Source organism: Lithobates pipiens, unplaced genomic scaffold (assembly GCF_037356315.1).
Source record: "Lithobates pipiens isolate NorthernLeopardFrog02 unplaced genomic scaffold, aLitPip1_a1.2 Scaffold_22, whole genome shotgun sequence".
Taxonomy (NCBI): Eukaryota; Metazoa; Chordata; class Amphibia; order Anura; family Ranidae; genus Lithobates; species Lithobates pipiens.
In genome coordinates this window covers 33648252-33671778 of record NW_027507784.1, presented here as the reverse complement: position 1 = coordinate 33671778, position 23527 = coordinate 33648252, and the positions used below count along the sequence as shown (strand labels likewise).

Sequence of the window (23527 nt, the reverse complement as noted above, 5' to 3'; positions counted from 1 at the left end):
GACCCCGTTTACCAAGTTCCTGGAACCACAGTACCACCACCAACCTTACCCCCCACACAGCCATGTTCAACCTCAGACTCCTGCACCGAACAACCCACCCTTCTTTTCATACCTTCACATAAGCCGCCCATGTGGACTCACTGGCTGACTGCCCTGTTACCTCCCGTGGTGACTCCAATGCCATCTCCCCTATCCAGCCCGAGTAGGGAACTCCTCCCCCTCTGTGTCCGGCTAACTCTCTGAACCTATCCCACCGAAAATAGATGCACGAGTAAGCCCCCCGTGTTTCCAAAGCCTGCAAGATGAATAGCATATAGAAAATGTTCAACTGCACCTAACGCAACACAAAATGGCGTAGCCGCCGTATGACCAGTTGTGACAATGCGGACATGTGGTTGACCACGTAACCACACCCGCGAAATTGCCCAGCAATGAATGCAAAGTCCTCACTTGTACCTCACGCCGTCTCTGGGCCTCTCACACCCCCTTCTATAGTACCTCCAACTTGGTCACCGACAGATGACCCTCTGTAACCCCCGAAACAATCACAATGCCAGAACAAAATAGTACAATATCCCTCGTCGGCCCCCTGTGTGTTGCAGCCAATGGCACTAATGAACCTACCTGCAATGTACTGCAATGTATAAAGTATAATCGCACACACATAGGAGGAAGGCGGCACAACCCACAAACGTCCAAGCCATGTATGATTGAATCAGGGACCGACATGTCTCTACCCCCCCACTCCGGTAAAGAACTAAACATCTAACCATGACCCACTAAATTGAGAAACCCATGGGCAGGCATCGTTCCAAGTAAAAAACTCCTCTTGCCAGCATCTATCTAGCAGCCAAAGCTCTCCGAATAAACTGGAAGCAAGTGGAACACGGATTCCTAGTTTGCCATAGGCGCCCCTTTTCCGTCACACCTAACCCACCTTATAGCTGTGTACGTGAAGTATCGGACACAGTGCACCGCATCGGATTATAACAGAACTCTTTTTTTTTTTTTTTGATAGATAAGTGGGGAAACGAGGCAAAACTTGTTTGGTTCCTTCTCAGGCACCACCCCCGCTGTAGACCCCATTAAAAACCCCGGAGGCAAGCAGCCTCGCTATTTCTGTATCTACTTATGAAAGGCTGCAACCTTTTCACCCCCTTCCAAAAGTCATCCCTTGTGTGACTAGGCTCGCCTGTACATTGTCCTCACATGAAGCCACAATACAATGGATTGGTCCCCAATTTTTTTTAGGTGGCCATAACGAGAAGATCTCCACACACTTGCCCTTTCAAATCGTATCCTGGACCCCCTATTTAATTGTGTTCCCAGGGGACCCTCAAAGCACCCGTACATCTCACATTTATTTTTATTTTTTTTATTATTTATTTTGTTTTTATTTATTTATTTATTTATTTATTTATTTATTTTTTGTATCTGCAATCCTTACCATCTCCATCCTACCATTACCTGACAACCCCACCACTGTCCCCAAACTGGCAGGTGCACCGCCCGCCACTTGTGGGCCAGCATCCACCACCTCTGTTCAAGGAGGAGCAACTACTGCCGACATTGCACCCCCCTTTCCAACCCCTCAACAAATCCTGCAATGCAACTTAAATGAAAAACATTTAGACATTATTTGACTTACCAGGCTGACTGGAACCCGAACAGCCGCCTCGCTTGCCTCCACTGCTGGCTCGCATTCCTGCGGCTCCTCCTCCTCGCACACTGTCAGCTCGCCTTCCGACCTGTGGTCCCAGACCAGGACCGGTGGTGTCATCAGCCCCCCAGGCAAAGAGGTCCTGGGGGCCGTGGAGTCCCTCCGTTGTACTGCCCGTCTCACCCCCAAAGCTCCGCCTCCTGCCACGGTTCCACACATGCCCTCACATACTGTGACCTGGAAGATCAACCTCGCCCTTCCACCGCCATCTTGTGCCATCTCGAGCCGCCGGTATAGGCCACGCCCACCCGCGGAGCCCCGCCCCCTTTAAAAAAAACTTTTTTTTTTTTTGTATAAGCAGCCTGATGGCCATACTAATAAGTCTCCCTCGCAGCGATGCAGGCAAAGGAGGTAGTAGTTCTGCGATTCATGGGCGGGGAAGCGGCACCATAACGGCCCCTGGCCCCACCCACCGAGCTGGGCAGGTGGCGTGGAGTCCTCCCAGACCCTGCTCAGGCAGACGGCTGGCTATTCTTTGCTGGGGGACCGGATTGTTCCCCCCAGAGGGCTCCTCGCCTGGCGCATGGTCCCAGATGAGGGCCCTGGTGAAAACAGAGTGCCAGAGGCTGCAAACTCTGCATGCACAGCAACCCTCACATCCCAGCCTCGATCCGCTCACCTGGTCATCCATAAAGGCCCTCATCCGAGTGACATCTCAGCCATGTTGGAGGAGCAGAGCAAAAAACTGCCTCCTCATTTCTTTCTCCACAACTTTCTGTTTCCCAGCCCAGCCCCGCCTCCTCCTTATATATTACCACTCCCCCTTGGACTTTTCTCACTGTCCCCTCCCTTCTAATCTCTTCATATTAACCCATGCATTGTCTCCCCTAAACACATGGTCATGCCCGGCCCTGCACTACTTTTTCTTTTCTCTCTTTTCCATTCCGGGCCTCACTATCTTCAAAGCTTGGGGCCCCTTTAAAGCGGAGGTCCACCCTAAAATGGACCTCCGCTCATCAGAATCCCCCCCCCTCCGGCGCCACAATCGGCACCTTTCAGGGGGGAGGGGGGTGCAGTTACCTGGATAATCCAGGTAACTGCACCCACTTCCGGGCTAGCTCTCTGCGGAACGGGGCATACGTTACGCCCCGTTCCGCAAGTGCCCGCCCCCTTCAGCAAGTGCCCTGCTGCCTGCTGGGAAACACACAGCTCCCAGAGGCAGCGGGGACCGTCCGGATTGCGCCGCGCGGCTCGCGCATGCGCAGTAGGGAACCGGGAAATGAAGCCGAAAGGCTCCATTTCCTGATTCCCATACCCAAGATGGCGGCGGGACCCGGCAGCCGAGCGAGCAATCGGCTTCGGGTGCCGACATCGCGGGCGCGCTGGACAGGTAAGTGTCACTATTTAAAAGTCAGCAGCTGCAGTATTTGTAGCTGCTGGCTTTAAAAAAAAAAAAAAACGCGGAGTCCCGGTGGACTCCCGCTTTAACGCTTTCTTCTCATGGCAAGCTTTCCTGTTTGGACACCACCTACTGGTTCTGGTTGAAAATGCTAGGCCATTTATGCACTGTAGCTTGTCAAGCAATGACTTTCCACCACGAATGCAGGGCAACCATTAGGGCTGGTAACTTGTGATGTTTGTAAACGGGGAGCAATGATAATGAGGGGTGAGGTGATGAGATTAAATCAACATTGCCTCGATGTCTGTTCTTAGATGGTGACTTGTCTTGATCATCAGAAGGCTCCCTCCATCTTGTAGTCCTTACAGGACTATAGATATTGGCTCTCTTTTTCTCAAACTTCACTACTTACCTAATCTCTATACCTTAAATGCAATGGGTGGTCTGACTGGACAGCGTTTCCCATAGAAACAGAGCAAAGCAGCAGACTGAAATTAAAAACAGCTTAATGATAAGTCTCCACTATTGCGACCAGAAAGTCGCATTATTTTGGCGCAAATTTGATGCGACTTGAAGCAATGCCTGTTGTATTCTTAAGGTATATGAACGGTACTCATTGGAAATCATGGGGTACGGCTTGTCATGTGACTTTGCAGTGACCAGTCGCACTAGTGGAAACTGAGCCCAACACAGAGATCCCAGAGTAGGATGACCAGGCAACCCCGGTTTCCGGGGACAGTCCCCAGACCACGTCTATCCCTAGTTTTGTCCCCAGATTGGAATTAAACACGGACTGGGGCAATTTATAAGACAGTCAGTGCAGAATAAAAAATAAAAATAAAAATCAGAATTACACATCGCCACTCCGCCACTCTTACTAGCTTAGGGGGGTGTATTTTTTTCCATTCTGTGGCCATTTCTGATGATGATTTGCTGGTCGGAGCGGAGGGACTATTTCTTCAGTTTCGGGCGCATGCCCATTCAGCTCCGCTCACATGTTCTTCTGACTTGGCTCAAGTCCCGGCCAGCCACATGCTTGCTCATCTCCTTGCCTTCCCTGGTGGAGTGATCTTCCTCTGCTTCCCACCCAGTAGTAGCCGAGGCCCGGAGAGTAAGACTTGACATGCTGTGAGGCGGGCGGCGTCGGCGATGGGCAGAGAGTCACTGATTGGCGCCATTACCAGTAAAAAAAAAAAAAAAAACGTCCAAGGATTTCATTTTAAAAATCTGGTCACTTTATCCCAGAGCAAGCTTTGAAAAAGGGGATAGGAAGAGCCCAGGTGAATGCCATAAAGAGCACAATGAACCGAGAGCAACACTGAGAGGAGATGGGGAAAAACACAGGTGAAAGCCATAAAAAAGGGAAAACATACGTGCAAACAATGACCACATAAGCATCCAGCATGCATGAGTAGAGAGCTGCACCATTGTTGCCCAAAAATGCCATAAAACCATTTAAAACTCACATTTGCCATTATTGATGATATCAGTGCCTGAGCCTGTTCAGATCACCATCCTGGAAAAGCTCTATCCAGGAAACACCGAGGCCGCATCACTTCCTGCCACTCGTGCTCAGAGTATACTTGCACTGTTGCAGCCATCTTGGGAATGGCAAACGCCCATAACACAGAGAAAAGTAGTAAGAAGCACATGGAAAGAAAAAAAGGAAATGCTTTCGCTTACGTCAAAGCTCGTTTAAAGCTTTCTTTGAGAAGCCTGCATCACCAGAATGGGGCTCCAACCATCTAGCTCATTTAGAGGCTGTACAGGAAGGACTTCCACCCAGGAGAGGCTGAACCTGGCTGGGGCGATAAACGATAAGGGATACCTCGCGATTCCAGTCCTGATCAGGTGAGGGGGGGAAAAAAAAAAAGGAGAATGCTGTGAGTCGGGTCTGTCTTTGATTTATAGTTAACCAGTCCTATCAGGTTGTGGGGGCGGAGTCACAACCCATATGTATGCTGTCATGATGCACCAGGAAATAAAGTTCTATAGAGGAAAAAAATAAATAAAAAAAAGACATGACAGATGAAACTTGTTTTATAACATGTTTTTTGCTCGCTGTCTGCAGACAAGGACTAGTTTTTCCTCATTCAGGCTTCATGTACTAAAATGTCAACACCGGTCAAGATCAAATGTCAATCTTTTAAATGTCAATCTTTCAAACTTACTTAATGTGGTGTTCCACCCACAAAAAAATGCTTAAAATTCTTAAAAAAAAAAAATTAAAAACTTCTGGAATTTTGTTTTTAACTCACCTCTAAATGGCTGTTGCTAGGGGGTCCCTCGTAGTCTGCCTCCTTCAGTGCCTGGGCTCCTGATGTCACTTCCCCTCGGCGCAGGAAGGGCTCAGCTCCGCCCCCTCCTTCCTGTCAGTCATCTGGGACACGTGACAGGTTCCAGATGACTGCGTGGCCAATCACGGCGCGCGGCGCCAGTCGCGCATTCGCAGTGGGCGCTGCCAAGAGGAGGGGGGGATGAGCGGGGCTTCGTTCCCCCACATCGCTGGACCCTGGGATAGGTTTTTGTAGCTGCTGACTTTTATTTATTTATTTATTTTTTAGGGGAAACTCCCCTTTAAATCAGAAGCTTCTTCTTTTAACATTTTGTCTTTCATGATTCCTTCCTTCCTCTTCATCAACATCATAATGAAATGTTAAATAAACCTTTTCCATTCTCATTATATACCTTATTTTAGACCCAGTGATGTCATTATCGGGTCTGTGTGCTTCTCTAAACACTTCAGCCCCTGGCCAAATCTAAAACCGCGTACACGCGATCGGAATTGTGTGATGATGGGCTGGTGTTGGAAAATCCGTCCGTGTGTACGCTCCATCGGACAATTGTTGTCGGATTTTCCGTGGACAGATGTTGGATGGCGGGCTTTAAAATTTTCCACAGACAAATGTGTGTTGTCGGATTTTCAGAGCGTGTGTACACAAGTCCATCAGACAAAAGTCTAACACTCATGACACTGCAAATTATGAAATCTCCAAATGCAGCGCACAATTCTCTTCTTCTTTAACCGCTTCAGCCCCGGAAGATTTGGCTGCTGAATGGGCAGACCATGTTTTGCGATTCAGCATTGCGTTGCTTTAACTGACAATTGCGCGGCCATGCGATGCTGTACCCAAACAAAATTAATGTCCTTTTTTTTCCCCACAAATAGAGCTTTCTTTTGGTGGTATTTGATCATGGTATTTTATTTTTTGCGCTATACACGAAAATAGAGCGACAATTTTAAAAATAAACCACAATATTTTGTACTTTTTGCTGTAATAAATATCCCCATTTTTTTTTTTTGAAAAGCTACTTTTTTCCTCAGTTTAGGCCCGATATGTATTCTTCTACATATTTTTCTACATATAGCTGCCCCTCTCTGCCAATCCCTTCACTGGCTTCCCCTACCCCACTGTGTAAAATTCAAAATGCTAACCATAACATACAAAGCCATCCACAACATCGCCCCCATATACATCACCAACCTCATCTGCAGATATCACCCAAAGCGTCCCCTCCACTCCTCCCAGGACCTCCTGCTTTCTAGCTACCTTGTTACCTCCTCTCATGCTCGCCTTCAGGACTTCTACAGAGCCTCTCCCATCCTCTGGAACTCCCTGCCCCAGTCTGTCCGCTCAGCCCCTACCCAGTCCACCTTTTAGGAGTTCCCTGAGAACTCATTTATTCAGGGAAGCCTATCCCACACCCACCTAACAACTGTCCCCCGAGCTACCCCCATCAAATCATTCTCTGCAGCTATTACCTTTTGTACACCACCCCCTCCCTTTAGAATGTAAGCTCTACGAGCCGGGCCCTCCTGTACTTTTTGTATTGTACTGTAATTGTGTTGTCCCCCCTATACATTGTAAAGCGCTGCGTAAACTGTTGGCACTATATAAATCGTGAATAATAATAATAATAATTTTTGGTAAAAAATAAATAAAAAAATCGCAATAAGCGTATATTGATTGGTTTGCGCAAAAGTTATAGCGTCTACAAAATAGGTGATAGATTTATAGCATTTTTATTATTTCTTTATTTTTTACTAGTAATGGCGGCGATCTGCGATTTTTATCGGGACTGCGACATTATGGCGGACACATCGGACACTTTTGACACCTTTTTGGGACCATTGCCATTTATGCAGTGATCAGTGCTATAAAAATGCATTGATTACTGTAAAAATGTCACTGGCAGGGAAGGGGTTAACTGTGTTCCCTGTGTGTGTTTCTAACTGTGGGGGGAGAGGACTGACCTGGAGGAAATGACAGATTGTGGTTCCTATCTATTAGGAACTCGTGATCTGTTACTCCTCACAGAACAGAACAGGGATTTGTGTATCTACACACACACTTCCGTGTTCTGCCTCTTGTGCCAGTCAGTGTGACTGTGCGAGCGCCCGCACTGCACACGGACTCGCCGGGTCCCTTTTGGCTGCGGGCCCCAAAGCGCCTAAGTGGGTCGCTATGGCGGCAGTTCCGCCACTGCCTTACATGCATAGCTCCCAACTGTCCCAGATTTCAAGGGACTGTCCCTGTTTTGGAGCAATGTCCCTCTGTCCCTCTTTTCTCCTCCTTTGTCCCTCATTTTGGTCTTATCTATATAGTTGTATATAAAATGCACTTTTTATCTATTAAAAATGTGTTTCCCAGCACTAAACCTTTTATCCAGTTTCTAAATTGCTGCATTTGTAAATTCCAACAGCCAATATAAAGGAATAGTAGTGGTAAAAAAGCACTTATGCGTTTAATCAATCTTTTTTTTGTACAATTCGCCTTTAAGGGGGCGTGACAAGGGGTGTGTCCTATGCCTGCATACTTTTGCTAATAGGTGTCCCTCATTCCCATCTTAGAAAGTCGGGAGGTGTGTTACATGTATATTACAACCCTCCATACCACGATGCACCATGCTCTTATGCTGTCTGTAAAAGCAGCAAACTCCTTGCTAGCTGCATTGTCGGATGGCCATGGAGGGAGGAGGATGAGCCCCATCCAATCTCACAGCTAGCCTTAGACAGCACTAGGAAGATGGGACAAAGTCTGCCGCTACTGAAAATGAGCCCTAGAATAGGGTTGCCACCTGTCCAGGATTAACCCGGACAGTTCGGGTTTGGAATCATGTGTCCAGGTTTCAGACTGTCTGAGACCCAGACACATTATTTAGACTGGACTGTGGCTTCCCAGCAGGGGTGCTGGCTGCAGTTGTATCAGCTGAGAATGTCTGTTACACCCTCTCACACTGCCCAAAGCCAGCACTAACAACCCCCCCCCCCCCAAAAAAACAAAAACAAAAAAACACACAGATGGGAGAGGAGAGAGGGCCTGATCTGCACCTCTTACCCCAGCCTTACCCCTCTTTGTCTGCCCACACTCCAATCCCTGGCGATGTGCCTCAGAAAAGGAAAGTGTCGAGCAGACTCAGATACATCTGGATGAGAGGTGCTGCCAAAGGGTGAGTGAGCTCACCATCCATCCTTGTCTGTGATTGAAGTCTCACCCCCCCCCCCCCCTTCTCTCTCTTCCCTCTAAGTGAGTACACAAAGGTAAATCAGGGTTCTCAGAGCACTCCTTACACCAGAGTTCCCCTTTACACCAGGGGCCACAGTGTTTCCTCTTACATCAGAGTCCTCTCCATACATCAGAGCTCCCAGTGTTCCCTCTTAAATCAGAGTTCCCAGTGTTCCCCCTTAAATCCAGGTTCCCAGAGCATCACTTATGTTAGAAGCCCAAGAGTTCTCCCTTACATCAGAGTCTGCAGAGTCCCCTCTTACAGTGAATGGGAAATCTGTGGATTCAGATGTAAAAAGGGGAACTCTGTGGACTCTGATGTAAAGGGGGGACTCTTGTTATTAACTTATATGATTAGACCTAATCATCTATATGATTAGAAATGTTATTTAATAGCAAAATATATGTATAGTTTATACTATAAAAAAATATTACTGTGCACCGCAGGAGTGTTCGGGTTTGACTTGAACAAAATGTGGAAACCCTACCCTAGAAGCTTGTGTAAAAATAAGTATTCATAAAAATTTATATTGTGAAGAACTTTTGTCTAATATTATCTTTTTATGGTGACAATTCTAGATATTTTTTTTTTTTAATTTATACTCCATATATTTTTTTTATTCTTTTTTTTTTTTCATTTGGCAGAGTTCAGCACCTCCCAGCCTAAATATGAACAAGCAAACAATATGTGCAAAACATCTTAAAGGGCTTACAGAGTTGAGATGGAAAAACTTTAAGAAGGCTCTTTGCAGCAGAAAGCCTCCAGGTAAAGCTGAAGGAATTAAGATGGGAAGCCTTAATGCTAAATCTGTGGAGTACGTTGTTGAGTCGATCTTCAGGTGTTTCACTGAACGATGCGGACCGGGAACCATTATGAAGATTCTTAGAGATCTAAATGAAAATGAGATAAGGATATTGATCCAGAGAGACCTTAGGAAAGGTGGGTAGCATGAAATTCCACAGTATATTGTGTACACGTCTAAGGATATAGTCTGTACAAGGATGATGGTAGCCACGATGAGTGTATTGCTTAGCAAACATTTTGCTGTTTAAGGCTAGGTTCACACTATAGCGATGCGGGAACGCCGCGAATCCGCAGCGTTTTCCCGCATCGCATGACTCCCGCCGGCAGTTCACACTGCCCTATGCGGACTGCTGGGAGTGTCAATGAAATCTTAATGACACCCCCAGATCAGTTCGCATATCGCAGTGCGATCTGCACACTCGCACAGGAATCGGATCGTATGGTGTGAACACCCATGCGATCCGATTCTGCTGCGGACCAAAAAAAGGGTCCCGTGCGAGTTTGCGGCGGGAGCGATGCGAATTCAGCCATACTATCTGTATGGCTGAACTCGCATCGCTACAGAGATCCGATGTGATTTGCACTGCAGTGCGGTGCGAATCACATCCGGATCTCCCCCCGCAGCAGTGTGAACCCAGCCTAAATCGGGAACTCATGGCTTTACCTCAACTCCAACCCCCCCACCCAAATTAACTACCTTATTAGTGTTTAAAAAATCCAAATCTAAAAGCCCCTTTTAATGACCCAAACTTTTGGTCACATGATGCACCAGGTTCTGAATTGTCTATTTTCTAGATTGCAAAGTGGGAGGGTTCTTCATCAAGCACCCAGGGCTGGATTAACGTAGGGGCTATTGGAGAAAGCCAGGAGAGGAGAAAACCCAGGCAGGGCAAAAAATTATCAAGGCACCTCATCCCAACAAGTTTAAATGAAAGAAATAGAGGAGGACAGAACGGGACTATTGCGGTGCCAGTCACTTAGTTTGAAAAAAGGACCCAGATAGGGGGTACAGAGACACAAATGATATATAGTTTTTAAAATTGAAAAAAACATTTTGTTTATTTATATATAATAGTTTAAAATCCAAAGCGAATATTCAAGGTTACGAATGAACCAATATGATAATTAGCAGTAAGATATCCACATTTAGTCAATTAATTCAATTGGGATTACACTTGGCTGTTCTGATGGAGTCCCAACATGTTTCGCCTAAACATAGGCTTCTTCAGGGGAGCCAGTAATTGACGTGAAGTGGTTACAAGAAATGAGAAATTCACTAAGGATAAAACACAGCAGAAACTGTAAAATAGGTCTCAAGAATCAATGCAACCCAAAACTTCTCAAATTAGCATAAATATAAAAATTAAGACACTATATATTGAGAATGAAATGAATTGAAAAGGCTTATGTGTAATTATAGTATATATATATATATACATACCCCCGACCAAGGGCCCTGCCACAACGATGGATTAGAGGAGCCTTTGGGACATGGAGAGCGGACCAATTAAAAAATCCCCAGGTGGTGGCTGCAGGGGATAAATAGAATAGACAAAAACCCACTAATGTAAAAATGTATAGGGCCCATTGGCTCCCATTTTTAAGCTACATTTTATAAATGGTTTGTAAGAACCTACCTGAATAAGTGGGTCTGTAGTATACCTCATGAATGAGACAAAGTGCCCAAATAGGGGATGGATAGTTCCCTATTAGCGATAGACTGGGAACATGAAAACCTAAAATATATTAATGAAAAAAAATGTTTTTAAATATTTTTTCCCATTGGTCCTCAGGTGTTCAAATAGAAATTAAACTTTAAATTAACAGATTAGAGCTAAATTAATGTTTAGGTTATAATATGGCATAATCCTCTACTTGCTTGGGTAAATATCAAGAGGGCTTACCCGGTACTAACAGATATTAAAGATACAAATGCTCCACTGTGATCCAGTCTGAGAAGCACTGCAGCTGGAGGGTCTATCAATAGATCAGGTGCGTGAGAAGTCATGCAGCAAGCACAGACCGATCCTATTAGATACAAATGTAATTGAGCGAGGTTAAAAACTAGAGTGACCAAGTTGTGGGGAAAAAGATATGGATAGTGTGGAGCAGTCCAGACTAAAACCCTTGAACTGACCTTAGAATAGTGTTATCCAGGCGACAGTGTCCGACGGAGCCAGCACAGGCTCACAGCATGAGTGTTCCTTTTATCCCCCATTCACTCGGCGTCATGTCACGTACGGAGAGTAAAAGCGGACAGGAAAGCAGCGCTGCGCATGCGCACCGAGTGGTAGAGCCTACAATCCCCATAATGCCCTACGGCGGAGGCTCAGTTTACGTGGCAACCTCCACGCCGCTGCGGGCATTGACGGGGATTGCGAAGGTAGCAGCAAAAGATGTTTGCTGTAAAGCAGCAAACTGCTGCAAGTAGCTAACCATACGGAACATGTTGGTAATTATGGCAGCCTGCATACTAATGGGTCAGGTTTCCACATAGCCCGACCAGTGTGTCCATACAGACACTCATCATGGGGAAAGAGAAGGTCCGCTCCTGAAGAACTCCCTATCGAGGGGCTGGGCACTCGGGGATAGTTGATAATACTAATTAATGCTGGTGTAGATAGATAAGAGATATTATAATCAAGTTATGCGAGTGGATAGAATTGATCATTCAAGCCAACAAGAGAGGCAATGGGCTGCACTTGCTTATCAACACCTACACAGTTACAGAAACAATTGTAAGAAGAATTTACAGCATGATTACAAAGTAGAAATATAAAAATTATACATAATTTAATATGTTCTAGTGAAAAGGATAATTGGACATATGTTATCTTTATACAATCAAATACAGAGACAACGATACAGCACGAATATGATCCACATATAAAGCCTGATTGTAGCGAATGAAATTGAAACGCAAACAAGATCTACAACATTCTAAACATCAGTGTGGTGCTGTATCACAATATGTTGTGATAAATTAACCTGAACAAAGAAACATAGGGAATGGGAAATTGAGGGAAATACCAGAGAGAAAAGGAGAAGAGGAGTGGGGGAAAGGGACTGGTGTGGATATTGGGTAAAAAAGATGGAAAAACCATATGGCAGTCAATAGGGGGAGCTAGTTATGAATTCTAAGGAATGCAGGTCTTAATTCAAAGTTGCTTAGAGAAAAATGTTTACAAGTTATGTATTCATGTACTGCTGGATACAAATTACAGGTTTATGTGCCAAAGTCACGTTCAGGGCCGGTTCACACAGCGGGCGATGCGAGGCGACACGACTCGCCTCGCCTCGCTCCCGCAAGTCGCCCCCGTTCTGTACAATGGAACCGTTCTGAGAGGAGCGACTCGAGTCGCTCCGACTCAGAAAAAAGGTTCCTGTACTACTTTCGGGCGACCTCGGGGCGACTTGCATTGACTTCTATACAGAAGTCATTTGCAAGTCGCCGCCGAGGCCGCTGCAGGTCGCGGCGAGGCAAGTCGGAGTCGCCTCGCCTCGCCTGCAGTGTGAACCGGCCCTAAAGGAAATGTTTATAGGTTATGTATTCATTTAATCCTGGATACTTAATGGCATCCAAGGTGTATATCCATCTGGTTTCAAGTTGTAAAAGACGAGTGTCAATTTCACCCCCTCGAACATGAAGAGGTACATGTTCAAGAGCAGAAAAGTGCACAACATTAGGGTCAAAGTTATGAAACTGACCTATATGTCTATTCAAAGCTGTGGTGCATAACTGTTTAGATAGTGGTAACATATGGTCCATGATCCGTTTAAAGAACGGACGTTTAGTTTTTCCGATATAGAAACAGCCGCAGGAGCAGCTTGCAAAGTAGACTATTCCTACCGTTTTGCACGTTACATTGTATTTGATGGTATGACAAAGACCATTGGGTAATGTAGTATGTGATGAATTAGACACAAAGTGGCATACATCGCAGTGGCCACAAGGATATGTGCCATTGCGTATAGATTTAGTAGGTTGTCGCATGTCAAAATGGCTGGTGACTAATCTATCTTTCATAGATTGTGATCTTCAGTAGGTAAGTTGGGGGTATGGTTTGATGTATTTTTGAATTGTCTGGTCGCCCAAGAGTAGGGGCCAATACTTGGTGAGAATGTCCTTCATCTGATTGTGTTGCCAGGAGTACTAAGTAATTATACGTATAGGTGAATTGGTAGTAGATTTTGGTTTAGAATAAATTAAATCGTTTCTATTGAGTTTAATTACTCTATTGAAGGTACGTTTAAGTAATGATTTACTATAGCCCCGCTGATTTAGTCTAATGGATAGATCTCCTGCGGCTTGTTGAAAATCCTGATCTTGGGTACAATTTCGACGAAGATGTAAGTATTGGCTGTAAGGGATGCTATTAAGTAGTGGTCGGGGATGTGCACTTGCAGCGTGCAGAATGGTGTTACCCGATGAGGGTTTGTGAAAAAGGGATGAACTAATCACTCCCCTATCGTCAATTTTAATGCATAAGTCAAGAAAATTGACCTGAGTCTGGCTATAATCCATTGTAAACTTTAAATTGAAGTGATTAATGGCCAATCCAGCAAAAAACTATTGCAATTCGTCACAGGTGCCTGGCCAAAGGATCAGGATGTCATCAATGTAGCGATGCCAACCCAGGATAGACTAACTCAAATCCCGGGGTTGGTCGCAGGCAAAGATTTCTCGTTCCCACTTCCCAGGTACAGATTGGCATAGGAAGGGGCACACTTTGTGCCCATAGCTACACCCTGTACCTGGAGGGTATGATCAAACATGAAGATGTTATGTGTAAGGATAAACTCCAAAAGTTGGAGCACAAATTTATCATATGCTTCAGAAGATGAACCTCTCTCTCTCAAAAATGACTGTATGACTTGAATGCCTTTGGTATGTGGAATGGAATTATACAGGCATTCCACATCTAGGGCTACCAACCAGGTATTCAAGGGAAGCTGTTTACCATCCAATATTCTTAACAAATCAATGGTGTCCTTGACATAAGAGGGTAAGGATAGTACGTGTGGAAATAGATGTTTATCCACTAAAACGCTGGCATTTTCAGTCAATCCCTGGCATCCCGACACTATAGGTCGGCCCAGGGGGTTAACGAGTGATTTGTGCAGTTTTGGCAATGAGTAAAAGGTGCGGATTTTGGGGTTTTTTACATTAAGGTATTTCCAAGTGTTCAAGTCAATGATACCCTGACGATAGGCTTTAAAAATAAGTTGATAATATTCAGTATTGAAGTTGTCAATTAATAGTTTAGAAATCGGACGGTACCAATCTCTGTTGTCCAGGATGTCGAGGCACATATTTTTGTATGCCTGGGCATCCATAACACAGACATTGCCCCCTGTATCTGGAGGTTTTATGATCAGGTCCAAATTCCTCTGGAGATTTTGAAGTGCCTGACGATGTTTACGAGAAAGATTTTGGGGTTCCTGTTCATCAGGTACGAGATTCCTGATTTCTGAAGTAATTTGACTCACAAAGGCCCATATATTGGGGTTACTTTGAAGCAAAGGAAAGGATTTTGATTTCAATTTAAATGTTGCTGAGGGAGGGAAAGATACTCCCGGAACTGAAACTAGAGATGTATTGATTCCAGATAGCTGTTCATCTCCAGTGTCTCCTTCATCCCACAGTGACATCAGGTCATCCATGGCCTGAAGTTCACTGGACGAAAGTTCCATAGAAGGGAGAACAGGGTTGTTCTTTTCTTGAGGTTTATCATAAATTACCTTAAACAAAAGGCGTCTAGCAAAAAGGTGTATATCCTTGACAAATTGAAATTTGTCTAAATTTGCTGATGGACAAAACGTGAGACCTAATTTAAGTATCTCGATCTGTTCCCTGGTTAGAGAGACCGAGGACAAGTTCACCACCTCTAAACCTAGTGCATTTGTGGTTGGGGTAGTGAGGGTGGATGTCATTTGAGTTCCGGAGTTTGAACTTAAAAAAATCGGTGCTATACGAGGATCAGTGAATTGTGAATTGGAAGGAAACATGGAGGGAAGTGTAGGTTCACTTACTCTCCGAGCTAAAGATCCAGGGTGAGTGTTTAAGGGATGTGGAATTGGTGCTGGAGTGTCCGGTGCGAGGTGTACAGGGGGTTCTACTAGTGTGCTGGGAGGTGAATTGGCTGGGGGCATGGGAGTGGAGGCCTGTGTACGATGTGCTTTGGAGTGAGCTGCAGTGAGTTGGTGTGCCGTTACCGTGGTTCTAGGTGAAGAGGTCGTGGACGTGTCCAAACGGTCTCCCTTTCTCTTCTTGGGAATCCTCTCTTGAGTTAGATCTCTGTAAGACTTAGAGGTACTAGAAGAAAAAGAAACAACATTAGGAATAATAATGTCTGTCTGAGGTACATTTGAGGTAGGTGGTCTTCTTTTTGGGGAGGTCTGATTCATATTTTGCCATTTGTAGGCAAAATGATTTTCATAGGCTAATTTGTCCCGAAGAAATTTGCCTTCCTTAACATTAATAATATCCCGTGTGTATTGCTCGAGATACGTACGTAGGTTATTTTCACGTTGTGTAAAATGGATAGGATTTTCCACAATACTATTGTCGTCATACCAAGAAGTGATTTGAAGATCCAACTGTTCCAGCTCTGCTTCATATTGCTCAACTATAAGTGAAATCATTTGGAAAGAACAAGATTGGAGATTACTCTCCCAAGAGTTTTTCAGGGGGTCACTAATTTTGTTCATATTGGGAAAGATTAAACCCCAAGGAACACCCAAGGAACAACTTGATGTTCTGAATATTTTTCAAAGTAGGTTTTATGCCAATAAGTTCTGGCTTTTCGTTCTAGAAGACGTTGTAATCTCATGAAAGATCCATCTAATTCAGCGTCTGTAATGTTTGCATCTTTTCTAGAAGCCTGAACCTTTGTCATGAGACCCTCCCAGGCACTCCCACAAAAAGCTGCCATACTGGGGGGGGGAAAAGAGGAGAGAAAAAAACAAAAAAGGAAGAGAAGGGGAGGGAACTGGACAGGGGGATGGGGGAAAAAGGGCAGGGTTTTGTTATCCCACAAATTAAATAATAAGAAAAGAAAGGTGCATATGGTGTGATGCCACAATTATACTAAGGCATACAAAATTACTTGTAAATTCAATATTGACCCTAATGCACAACTTCAAAAAAAAGGAAAAGAAAAAGCTGCAGCTCCAGGCCCCTACCTTAATATAGGCCCAACCGCCCAAAAAGGACATGGAAAGCAATGGGTCAACGGGAAGAGATCACCCTTGACGAGGCCTGCATTCCACATGCACCGCCTGGGCAGAGTGGTGGGATTGTTAATGGGCACTGCATGAGCAGTCCTAACAGAAGCCTGGGGCATGCCACTGCAGGGCTCTTACAGAAGTCTGGGGCTTCCATAGTGTTAGGCCTGCGCAGCTGCACTCTTTCAGCTCAGAGTGCACGCCAATGCAGAAACTTGGCAAGTCAAATGCCAGGCTTCCCTAGTGTTATGCCTGTGTGGCTGCGCACTTTTGAGTTTGGGCGCATGCCAGCACAGGCTCTTGGAAAGCAGAAGGGTGCCCAATAAAAGGCCCACCAAAATCCTCAGCACCAAGCACATGATGCTATTAATCCAGCCCTGCAAGCGCCTGCCTGTGATGTGGATACTTCCTATTGGTTATCAAGTAGCAGGGCCCTCTCTGGTCCTGAAGACTGCAGCACCAGGTTGACGTCACAATGAGGGGATTGGTCATCGGCAAGCATAGATTGCAGTGCTGGATAAGCTGTCTCCACTCACAGAAGAGGCACCATTGACAGATGGATGACTGCATGTGTGAATCTTTTTTTTTTGGGGGGGGGGGGGGGGGCATCATTTCAAGGTCACCCATACTCAGCCACTTTTCAACAATGTCATGAAGGGGAGGGGCTTAGTCATTATCACATAAAGTGCTGGCCAGGCCAGGGTCCCTCATATAGATCCCCCTTTAGAGCAGGCCAGGGCTGGTCCCCCATAGAATAGATCCCCCTTTACTTAGTCTTCTTACTCTTATCTTTTTTTCACCACTAAATTACACAGTGGGCACTGTACATTACACAGTGCACACACCACACTTCACCACATATGGGTACACCACACCACATGTGGGTACACCACACCATATTACATATGGGTACACCAAACCACATTACATTGTGGGCACAATACATCACATGGTGGTCACTTTGCTGCACTGCACATGGTGGGCACTATACATCACATGGTGGTCACTGCACTGCACATGGTGGGCACAATACATCACATGGTGGTCACTGCACTGCACATGGTGGGGACAATACATCACATGGTGGTCACTTCACTGCACATGGTGGGCACAATACATCACATAGTAGTCACTGCCATACCTCCCAACTTTTTGAGATGGAAATAAGGAACGCCTATCAGCAAAAGTATGCAGGCATAGGACACACCCCTTGCCATGCCCCCTTGAAGGAGAATTGTACAAAAAAACAAAAATAAAACAAGATTGGTTAAACCCAAGTGCTTTTTTACCACTACTATTCCTTTATATTGGCTTTTGGAATTTACAAATGCAACAGTTTAGAAATGAGATGAAAGGTTTAGCACTGGGAAACACTTTTTGATAGATAAAAAGTCATTTTATTCACAACTTTATAGATCAGACCAACATGAGGGACAAATGAGGAGGAATGATGGACAGAGGGATGTTGCTCCAAATCAGGGACAGTCCCACAAAATCAGGGACAGTTGGGAGCTATGGTCACTGCACTGCACATGGTGGTCACTGCACTGCACATGGTGGGCACAATACATCACATGATGGTCACTGCACATGGTGGCAGTGGCAACACTAGGGTTGGTGTCACCCGGTGCGGTAAAATGTGGTGTCACCCCCCCCCCCCCGGTCACTGAGCAATCCGGGGCACTGAGCAGGCTAGCACATAAGCACAGCTTTCCCCCCTAGCCTGCCACAGTGTTCTGTCCTGCCGCTGCAGAGTGACACAGGAGCAGGACAGAGCAGTAGACACTGGGCAGGCTGGTACATCGGGCTCTCATCTGCCTAGCCTGCCACAGTGCTCTGCAGGGTGCTGGGCAGGCTAGTTTTGGACGGCAGCGATTATAGTGCGCACTCCAAATCGGCCCCTGTAAATGTCGTGGTTTATGCCAGTGCGCCAATCCATGAACTGCCACAGATGGGGGTGACACCATCACGGTCGGATATGACTTCCTTCTTAATGGTGTCACCCTAGATCCAGGCAACCCAGTGTAATCCCTAAGTCTAAATCTCCCCCAGTTTAACAGTGTAAGCCCCTTCCAGTGCAATCCCCCTAATGTAACACCCCCTGTGTAAGCCCACTAATGTATCCCCCCTAATGTAACCCCTGTATAATCCCCCTAAGGTACCCCCCGTGTAATCCCCCTAATGTAACCACCCCCTGTGTAATCCCCCTAATGTACCCCCTGTGTAATTCTGCTAATGTATCCCCCTAATGTACCCCCCTGCACAATCCCCATAATGTACCCCCTGTGTAATCCCCCTAATGTACCCCCCTGTGCAATCCACCAATGTACCCCCCTGTGTAATCCCCCCAATGTACCCCCCTGTGTAATCCCCCCAATGTACCCCCCTGTGCAATCCCCCAATGTATCCCCCTGTGCAATCCCCCCAATGTACCCCCCTGTGCAATCCCCCAATGTATCCCCCTGTGTAATCCCCATAATGTACCCCCCTGTGTAATCCCCCCAAATGTACCCCCCTGTGTAATCCCCCCAATGTACCCCCCTGTGTAATCCCCTCAATGTACCCCCCGTGCAATCCCCTCAATGTACCCCCTCTGTGCAATCCCCCCAATGTACCCCCCTGTGCAATCCCCCTAATGTACCCCCCTGTGCAATCCCCCTAATGTACCCCCCTGTGTAATCCACCCAATGTACCCCCTGTGTAATCCCCCTAATGTACCCCCCTGTGTAATCCTGCTAATGTATCCCCCTAATGTACACCCCCACCGGTGTATATCTGCCCATTGTGACATTGTCCTCCCTACATGCACAAACCTCAGATCAGTGTGGCTCTGTCTACATGGATGTCCCTCCTCCTGGGCAGCCGGCATCTGCCTTTCACAATAATAGGGGATTGCTGTGCCGATTCCCGGAGGACATGCAGGCGCCGGGCACTGGGCTATGGGAACCAGAGCTGTCTACCTCACAATTCTTTCTCCTCCTCCCTCCCCGAACATCGCTGAGCAGAAATACCTGAGTGCACAATGGAAGGAGGAGAGAGCCGCGGTGCTTCTCTCAATCCAATGCTGTGCTGGGTGTCGCCCAAACCCCCCGCTCCCCCTTGCAACCTTATTTCATGGTGGGCACAATACATCACATGATGGTCACTGCACATGTTGGGCACAATACATCACATGATGGTCACTGCACTGCACATGGTGGGCACAATACATCACATGATTGTCACTGCACTGCACATTGTGGTCACTGCACAGCATTGCACATGGGCTGAGCAGCAGTTTGCCCCCCAATACAATTATTTCACCCTCAAAGGTCAGTTTCTGTCAAATTCTCCCTGTTTACTGACCTAAATTTAGCAGCATGAGAGATTCCTTCCTTCCAGGCTCCTGCTCCATAGGATGACATCAGCGCCTTCCCCCACACAGCTGCCTGAAGCTCCCGGAGACTGATGCCGCGTACACACGATCAAACAATCGGATGGAAAAGTCCGGCAAACTCAAGTCCGCCGGACATTCCCCCCGTGTGTAGCCTCCGGCATACTTTTTTGACCCGAAAGTACGGCGGACTTAGAAAGTAGTTTTGCACTCCAATCTTCCCGCCGGACTCGCATTTCGGCGGACAATCCGGCCATGTGTGTGCCAGTCCGCCGTACTTTTGAAATGAACGGACTTTTCCCGCTCGGAGAAAAGTCCGCTCATTTCGAGCGGGTCTCCAGATAGGCGGGGCCCGCGAAGGAGACATCGCTGGTCCCGCCACCTGGTATGGACTGAAAGGGGAAACCCAACGCCGAAAAAAATCGGCGTGGGGGTCCCCCTAGGTCCACATCAGACCCTTGTCCGAGCACGCTACCCCGCCGGCCAGGAAAGGGGGGACAAGCGAGCGCCCCCCCCCTCCTGAGCCGTACCAGGCCGCGTGCCCTCAACATGGGGGTGCCTTGGGGAAGGGGGGGCCACGCGGCCCCCCCAACCCAAAGCACGTTGTCCCCATGTTGATGAGGACAAGGGCCTCTTCCCAACAACCCTGGCCGTTGGTTGTCGGGGTCTGTGGGCGGGGGGCTTATCGGAATCCGGGAGCCCCCTTTAATAAGGGGGCCCCCGGATACCGGCCCCCCACCCTATGTGAATGAGTATGGGGTACAATGTACCCCTACCCATTCACCTGTAAAATAAAGTACAAAAAAAACCACAACACACAAGATAAAATAGTTTATTGCACAGCTCCGGGGGTCTTCCGTCTTAGGGGGGGTCTTCTCGCCAGACCGGCTTTCTTCCTCGCCGCCGCCCTCTTCTTCCGGCTTGGTACGGCTCGGAGGGGGGGGGGGGCGCTTGCTCGTCCCCCCCTTTCCTGGCCGGCCGAGTAGCGTGCTCGGACAAGGGTCTGATGTGGACCTGGGGGGAACCCCCACGCCGATTTACCTGGAGACCCGCTCGAAATGAGCGGACTTTCCTCCGCGTGTGTGGGCGAGATCGTTCATTTCAAAAGTAGGGCGGATAGTACGGCGGACTTAGTACGCCGTATTAGTCCACTGAAAAAGTGCCGTGTGTGGGCAAGTAGCCCGTTCGGAAAGTCCGACGGACAGTCTGGCGGGAAGTCCGCCAGACTAAATCCATCGGATAGTCGGCTACGTGTGTACGCGGCACGAGAGGATCTGTGTGTGCCGATCTTGTGATAGGAGCCGGGCAGCACTGACAGTTTCAGCTTCCCCCCTCTGTCTCAGCTCGCTGTGCCTTTATAGCACTCTGTATACCCGCTTCCAGGGGGGCACTTGACCCCCCTTGCCCCCCCCCCCCTTGCACTAAATTGCAAAAAAAAATATTTTTTTTTTTTGCTCCATTGTCAGTCAATGGGGGAGGGGAGTGTTAAACTAGCAGGTTTAGGTGGAATGGACTAACAAGTTAAAGCCGAAGTCCACCCAAAAAAAAAAAAATACATAAAAATGTTTTTTACTTACCAGAAATGGCTGTTGCTAGGCAGATCGCCCTAATCTGCCACTTCCTACACAGCGGTGATATTCAGTCTTCTCCTCCTCGCGTTGTCTTCTGGAGAATGGGGCGCGCTGTGTTCTGGGAACTGTGTGTGTCCCACAACACAGCCGGCCATTCACAAAGCGCCGTGCGACTCGCGCATGCACAGTAGGAAACAGGCAGCAAAGCCGAAAGGCTCCACTGCCTGTGTCTTAGTTCGAATGGCGGCGCCGGGAACCCGAGAGCTGAGGGACGGGTTGGCCTCGGGCGGCCGACATTGCGGGCACCCTGGACAGGTAAGTGCGCTTAGTAAAAGTCAACAGCTACAGTGTTTATAGCTGCTGACTTTAAAAAAAAAAAAATGTTCAGCTGGCCGACCGCTTTAAGGCTTGTTTAGACTTGCGGTTTGGGGGGGGACGTCAAACATGCATGGCTTAGCTGTTTTTTTTCGCCACTACCCAGATGCTGCAATAGACAGCAGATGGGGATTATTAAATGCTGTGGCCACAATGCTTTGCGCCTGCGGCAATGTTCACCCAATATATGGCGGAAAACCTGCCAAACGCTACACTTTCAAGTAAAGAGGGACGCTCCACAAATGTTCCGCAACTGTGTGTAATGCATGCAGGTGCAGCACGTTTGTCAGCAAAAATGGGATTAAAACGTGTGGTGGCGAGGTGTTGCATCACTTCCTCACCGCCTGTCAGGAGCCTCCAAGAGCATTTCTAAACCTACCCTAAAATTGAACTGCATCAAACCCTTTATAAGCAGTTAGGCTGGGTTCACACTGCTGCAGTGTACGAAATCGGATGTGATTCGCACCGCACTGCAGTGCAAATCACATGCGATCTTTGTGCTATGCGATTTCAGCCATACAGATAGTATGGCTGAATTCGCATCGCATTCGGCCCAAGCTCATACAGGACCCTTTTTTTTTTGGTCCGCAGCAGAATGGGATCGCATGGGTGTTCACACCAAGCGATCCGATTCCTGTCCGAGTTTGCAGATCGCACGGCGATCTGCGAACTGATTTTGGAGGTGTCATTAACTTTACACTGACACTCCCAGCAGTTCGCATAGGGCAGTGTGAACTGCCGCCGGGAGACATGCAATGCGGGCACCCGCAGTAGATTCGCAGCGTTCCCGCATCGCAGCAATGTGAACCTAGCCTTACAGCAAACGTTTTTTTTTTACCTTTTGGGATACAGATTTTACATAAATAAATAAAAACTGAACATTGTAAGCACCCCTGCAAATGATAAATGGTTTGTCTCAACCCTTTAACTGCTAATTTGTCGGGACAGCTTGGTCTGTCAAAGGAAATAAAAATCTCTCATTTATATATTTTGGGGGGGGGGGGGGTAATACTGTTTTAATGAGATAGATCTTTTGAATCTAGGTGTTGCTGAAAAGTCACTCGGCATTCCAATGTGGTAATGTGTCATATTTTTAAAGATTCTAAAGACCAGAAAGATATGCTGGCGCACAGTATGGGTCCCAAAGGTGCGACACCGAATGATATTTCTGTATCAAGCTCTGGAATCCCAGCGAAGAAAATGATAAGACAAGATGTTCCAGGAAAGTTGCAGAACACTGGACCAAATATGAATACCAAGACCAGACCAATCCAGAAACGACCAAGCCAAGGTAACAGATAAATATCGGCAGGGCTTTTTTTCTCAGAAAATAGGTGCAGGTACTCTCCCCTTCTGAACCACCCCTTGCCTCTGCCCCCTTCCCACCTCTAAGCACCGTTCCTTGGTCCCAACCCCCTACCCACCTCTCAGGACTAACCCATACAGAACCAGGTATCATTTTGCTAGGCAATTTGTATGGAATTTGTCGATGATACCAAGAAAGGCAGTAAAATAGATCCCCTGCAGCCAGCAACAATAGACTTCCCCAGCAATAATAGATCCCCTCCAGCAAAATACCCCCCAGCAATAATTAGGCATGTGCGATTTGT

At 47.0% G+C, this 23527-nt stretch overlaps 1 protein-coding gene across 1 annotated transcript in view; it reads left to right on the top strand.

Annotated features, from left to right (window-relative positions):
• The window catches only part of LOC143925647 (uncharacterized), a 107214-nt gene that overhangs the window by 56098 nt on the left and 27589 nt on the right, over positions 1-23527 (top strand). The window contains exons 2-3 of the mRNA XM_077450113.1: positions 9212-9506; positions 23017-23208. Of these exons, the coding sequence (XP_077306239.1) occupies positions 9236-9506; positions 23017-23208 (463 nt within the window). The 5' untranslated portion in view covers positions 9212-9235. The remainder of the gene's footprint in view (positions 1-9211; positions 9507-23016; positions 23209-23527) is intronic.